Source organism: Terrapene carolina, unplaced genomic scaffold (genome assembly GCF_002925995.2).
Source record: "Terrapene carolina triunguis isolate 2854851 unplaced genomic scaffold, T_m_triunguis-2.0 Scaffold32127, whole genome shotgun sequence".
Taxonomy (NCBI): Eukaryota; Metazoa; Chordata; order Testudines; family Emydidae; genus Terrapene; species Terrapene triunguis.
The window spans coordinates 1-5,875 of NW_020696478.1; the positions used below are offsets into that span (position 1 = coordinate 1).

At 70.9% G+C, this 5,875-nt stretch overlaps 1 protein-coding gene across 1 annotated transcript; it reads left to right on the forward strand.

Moving 5' to 3' along the window:
* The first annotated feature begins 6 nt into the window (after nucleotides 1-6).
* Nucleotides 7-2,835, forward strand: LOC113409298. The gene is made up of 5 exons (XM_026663053.1): nucleotides 7-13; nucleotides 527-658; nucleotides 1,200-1,372; nucleotides 1,840-2,094; nucleotides 2,480-2,835. Exons 2-5 carry the CDS (start codon nucleotides 589-591, stop codon nucleotides 2,675-2,677), a joined length of 696 nt encoding a protein of 231 aa, XP_026518838.1. The 5' UTR covers nucleotides 7-13; nucleotides 527-588; the 3' UTR covers nucleotides 2,678-2,835.
* Nucleotides 2,836-5,875: the final 3,040 nt, after the last annotated feature.

Consider the following 5,875-nt stretch of genomic DNA (forward strand, 5'->3'; position numbering starts at 1 on the left):
GTGCTCCTCTCAGGTGTGCCCCAGGGTGGGGACTGGGACACGCTCCTTCCCCTCTAGGGGGCGCTGGCTCTGACCCGGCCCCAGGGCAGGGGACTGGCTGGCTCAGGGGGGCGGGGAATGGGACACGGGGCCGTCAGTTTGGCTCCAGCCCCATAGACTGGGGGTTTAAGGCTTTTCCGAGCTGGGGGCCCTGGGGGAAGTGGGTTGGGCTGGGGCGTCTCCAGGCCGCGAGGCTGAGTGGGGCTCACCCCCTGGCCATGCTGGAGGGCGGCTTGCCCCGGGCTCTGGCTTTCCTGGGGCTGAACGGGGGTTGCCCTTGCCCTCTCCTGGCGCTGAGGGGCCGAGTCCTGCTGCTGGGAGCTCCATCAGAGCCCGAGTGCCACGGTGCCTCCCCCACATCCCATTGGTGGGTGCTGCCAGGCTCTGGCCCCTCCCTTAGGGCTGCAGACACACTGGCCTTGGTGCCCCCTCCCTGCCCAGCCGGCCGAGCCCCGTGCTGCCCTTAACGCTGTGGACCCCCCCCCAGGCGGCTGGCAGGACCAGATCACCTACCCCCACCACGCCCGCAACCTGCGGCTCTTCGCCCAGATGCTGCGGCGGAACGGCTTCCGGCAGGAGCACATCAAGGCCTTCTTCGCGGGCGATGGCCAGGCGCCAGGTCAGGGCCTGCGGCCCCGGGGGCGGCTGGGGGCTCGAGTGACTCCCTGGGGGGGGGATGGGTACCAGGCCATGGGGAACCCCTGTGAGTCACCCCCCGACCCCTCCAGCAGGGGCTAACTGGGACTTTGGGCACCAGCGCTGGCCCCGACGCTGGGTCTCTGCGCTGCCTCCAGGTGTGGGGTGGAGACCCCGTGGACTGGGCCCAAGTGACTCAAGGCTTAGGGCACTGACTGGCACAGCCCCTCCCCCCCCCTCCTGCAGTTGGCACCAACCTTCTCCCTCCCCCATTCAGCCCTGCAGGGCAGGGGCGAGGTGGGGCAGTACCAGGCGCAGGGGGATGAGCTTGGTGCAGGAGGGGGCTGGGCGGGGACATGGGCAGAGCGGAGACCAGGCCAGAGGCATGACGCAGGGTGTGGTGACAGTTGGGGCTGTAGCGGCCGGCAGGAGGTGGCTGGGGGAGGCCCAGGAAGCCGGGGGGGGGCTCTGGGCGGGCGCTGCCCGAGGCCTCACTGCTGGGTGTCTGTGCCTTCTGCCCCCAGTGGCCGCGGAGGTGGGCGACGTGTATCCAGCCACGGAGAAGCTGCTGATCCGCACCCACCTGGCGCTGGTGTGCCGCACGCGGCACTGTGCCGACTCGCTGGTGCTTTACCTGAACAGCCCCACCCGGAGCGACGGCACCATGCTGCTCTGGGACACCAACAAGAACGGCATCGTGAGTGGGGCGCTGCGCGGGCACCCCCCAGCTGGGTTCCCGGCCCCCACTGCCAGGCTGTGCCCTCGCCCGGCCTCCCTGGGGCAGTGGGGCTCTCTGCAGCCAGGGGATGCGGGGTGACTCCTGGCTCTGGGCGTCTCCCACGGCAGCTGGCTGCCCCCCGCGGCGGGGCTGAGAGAACCAGGCGCCCCCCCATTGATCTCCAGGTGGAGGTGAGCTCGCTGCCCTCCCCCCTTGCCTCTGATCTGCTGCACTTCAAAGGCCCCGGCTTGGCGCTTTCATCTGCGCTGGGTGGGTGGGAAACCCCCGCCCTAATCCCCCCTTTCAAGTGCTGGGCTGCTGGAATTCCCTTGATCTCCTGCCTGGAGTCTCCGAGCAGCTGGTGTTTGGGGGGGGGGCCCCCCCCCGTGCTGTGGGCAGGCGGGGGGAAGGGCACTGATGGGCACGCTCTCCCCCCCCCCCCGCAGGCCGACCCCAAGGAGCGCTACCCTGTGGCCGAGCTCCTGGCCGACCTGGAGGGCTGCAGCGCCCGCAGGGTCTTCCTCTTCCTCGACCAGAGCTACCCGGGCCCGCTGGCCAAGAAGCTGCTGGCGTCCGGGCGGCACGGGAACGTGGTGCTGGTGAGCGGCCAGCGGGGCTCTGACTTCGCCCGGGGCTCGGCCTTCAGCGAGTTCTGGGCTCGGCTGCAGCCCGACCAGTGCCTGCTGCAGCACCTCCTGCAGGTGGGTCCGCGGGGCGGGGGGGCAGCGCCGCGGGGGAGGTGGCACCAAGCCCCACAGGAGATGCCCACGGTGCAGGCCCATGCCTGCCTTGGAGCTGCCCCTTGGGCATGTCGGGGGGGGGGTGGCCCTAACCTCCAGCATGCGGGGGCACGGCTGGTACAAGTCTGGGGCACCGACACCAGCGGCTGCCCTGTCCCTGGGGTCCCCCCTCCACTGGGGATTGGCACAGGGTGGCAGCATGTCCAGGGAGTGGGTGTCGTGAGCAGCCTCTGGTGCCCGGGCCGGGGCTCAGGACAGCTCTGGGCACCCACCCGGGGGACTCCCAGAGCAAACTGCACCCCCGGGAGCCCCCTCGGCCCTGACGCTGCCTCCCTTGCTCTCCCAGGCGGGCCCGCGGGCAGCCGGCTCCTCTCCAGGGGCCACGCTGCAGCTGCTCAACGTGACCCTGGCCGGGGCGCCCTGCCACAGCACCCCAGCGCTGACGGAGGACGAGCGCCGGAGGGAGTTCCTGGGCTGCCAGAACCTGCCCACCATGCTCTGGTACCAGGCCGCGCACACGCAGCAGCAGCAGGACGACGACTGAAGCCAGGTCCCCTCCCTGGGTCCTGCTCCCTACTGAGCCCCCCACGCCCGCCCAGAGCCAGCCACAGGGGCCGTGCCCCCTCCCAGGCATCAGCCACAGCCTCCCGCAGCGCCAGGCCCAGCTGGGCTGAGCAGCCAGGGGCGGGGGCGGGAGGGCAGTGCTCGGGCTCTGAAAGGGCCCCCGGCGCGTGCCAGGCGGGGGCAGGGGGGGACCCGCTGTACGGAACCCGCTCCCTCAATAAAGAAGCAGTTCTGGCCGCCCGTGTGGAGCCGTTTAACCCTCTCAGCGCCTGCCCCGGACACCGGGGTTCTGCACATGCTGGCGTTCCTGCTGCACAGCTGAGAAGGAGGGCTGGGCAGGACTCCTGGGTTCCATTCTCAGCTCCCCCGGGGGCACTGTCCCTCACTAACTGGTTAACACCTGAAAAGCGCTTTCAGATGCCGATTGTGCAGTGTGGCGTCTTCCACGCTGCTCCTGTGAGAACTGCGCAGGGTCGGCTCTCGCTGGGACCCCAGCGTGTCTGGGGCAGGGACCCTGAGAACGGCGCTGGGGGACCTGCTGAACTCCCTTCCCCCAGGAGCCTGGTCTGGAGCTGGGCCGGGCCTGGCCTCCCCCCCCCCCCCCGACAACACGGAGCCGGAGCCCAGAGCTGGCCACAACAGTTTACAAGATTCAGCAACAAGAGACATCAAATCAAAACTTAAAAACCAACCAACCCCCTGCTCTGCGCCCCCAGTGCCCTGCCCCTTAGTGCCCCCCTCCAGGGCTCTGTCCTGGGGGGCAGCACCTCCACCCTCCCCAGTGCTGCCGGGAGCCTCCCGTAACAGAGCAGTGCCCTGGGACACGGCCAGCCAGAAGGGCTCCCCCCCGCCCTGCTCACGGGCAGCCTGGAAGCGGCCCTGGAACCGGGCCAAGCTGTAGCAGCAATGCTGGGGGTGCGCAATCCCAGCATGCAATGCTCTGCCGGCTGCACCGTCACCCCCCATGCCAGGGGCGGGTGGGGGTGGGGCGGTGGGCTGCACGTGTGCCCAGCCGGGATCCAGGCTCACAGGGGGTCCCTGGGCCAGGACGCGGCTCGCCCAGTTTGGCCGCTCACTGTACAGCAGGAAGCGTGGTGCGGCCGCGCCCCGGGAGCCAGCCCCCCGCTGCCCCACTGCTCCAGGAAGGTGCCGCAGCTCTGAAACAAGCCGAGATAACGCAGCCGGGGGGCCTGGCGTGCCGACCGATGCCAGGGCAGCAAACTGCAGCCACGGCGCGGGGGCTGGGGGCAGCTCTGTGCTGCTGGCGCTGCCCGAAGTCCCCTGGCTCCCGCCTGCGCTCACGGACCCTTCCTGGGGGCCGCCGGCAGCTTCTCGGAGCTGCGGTCCTTGCTCTCCGTGTCGGAGTCGGACGCGTCCCCCGCCTGCTGCTGCTGCCACATCCCGGCGTAGACGCCACCCTTCTGCAGCAGCTCCTCGTGCCTGCGGGAGAGCCGGGGCTCAGGGGCTGCAGCTCCAGCCTGCCCTGCCCCGGGCGCTGCCCAGCCCAGCCCAGCCCAGGGACCAGCTACCCCCCTCTATGCCCTGCCCTTCTCCCCGCTGAAGGGCTCTGCCCAGCCCAGGGCACATTGGCGAAGTCCCCACCCCTGCCCAGCAGCCGACGGACCCAAGCTGTGTCCATCCCACCAGGCAGGAGCCACCCGCCGTGGCCAGCATGGCACCAGGGAGCAGCCGGGCACCTGGTGCCAGCCCACGGGCAGCTGCATCTCCCAGGGTGGGCGTGGGACCCGCCTGCGGTTGCGTCGGTGCGTTACCTTCCGCGCTCCACAATGCGCCCGTCCTTGAGAACCAGGATCTGGTCGGCGTTGACAACCGTGGGGGGCCGGGGGGGGGGGGGGGGAGACAGTACGTTACCAACACATGAGCAGAGCCCCCCGCCCCACCCACCACCAGCCACACCTGGCCCAAGGTGCCCAAGCTCCCAGGGCCTGCGAGGCCCCCGCCCAGCTTGGCACAGGGGTGCCCTGCACAGGTCACAGCCCCCAGCCCATCTCGCCACCCAGAGCGCTGCTGGCACTGCCCAGCCCATCACGTCTACGCTGCTTGCCCCACCCAGCCTGTCCTTTCAGCCCCTCTGCTCCTCCCCCACCAGGGGCACCCCGCCGAACTCGCTGGCCCCTTCCTGCACCACCCCCTCCCCACGCAGCCAGCGGTGCCAGCCTTGCCCACCCCAGCTCCCGACTCCACAGAGAGCGCAGCCGCGGGCAGCAGCACCACACGCTGCTCCGCCCCAGTGACACGGCCTCCTGCGGCCTGCCCAGCCTCGCCGGCTCCAGGACCCGTTGCCAGCTCCGGCGCCCGGCCAGCCACGGCACAGCAAGGCCCTCGGTCAGCGTCACCATGGGCTGGGGACGCCCCGCCTCTCCTGCCAGGGGTCAGGGTGGGACCCTGCCCCACGCTCCGGACTGGGCTGTGGCCCCCACTTCTTGCCTTTGCTCACTGCCCACCTTGCCCCCCGGGGCAGACACTGCAGACGTGCCCAGCGCCCGCAGAAGGGCACCAACACCCCATGTCCCAGCTCCGTGGGCGGCCCTGTGCAGCCAGGCCCAGCGGCTCATGGGGTGACGCTCCCTCCCCCCCGTCCCCCGGCCAGCACACGCCGTGGGGCCAGGCCCGGCGAAGAGGGAGGCCCAGGCAGGATTATGGATCAAAGGGGTCTGGCTCCTTCTCAGCGGGCAGCCGGGCCCGCCCAGCCCAGCTCACACCATGTGTTTCTCATCGGAGGAGGGGGCAGTGACAGCTGGGCTCTGTCCCCCCCCCCACACACGGGAGCCCCCCAGCAGACACGGGGCTTTGGGCAATGCTGACCCCCGCCCAGGCTGGATCCCGAAGGACGGGGGCTCCGAGCACCCCCCTTCCTCAGCTGCTCTCCACCCATTCGCACGGGAGACCCCTCCCCAGACAGACACCAGCCAGAGCCCGACCCATGGCAGCGACCCCCCAGCTCGCACGAGGTGCCCTGTTCCCCCAGCATGTTGGGCCCCGCTGACCCCTGTGCCAGCCCCCACTCTACTAGGGCTGTTCAGAGCCCCGCCCCGCAGTGTGGCACTAGGGGGCGCTGTGCTGCAGGGAGGGGGCACTAGGGGAGTTCCCCCCCCCCCCCCGCAGTCAGTGTCGGCCCCAGTGTGGCACTAGGGGGCGCTGTGCTGCAGGGAGGGGT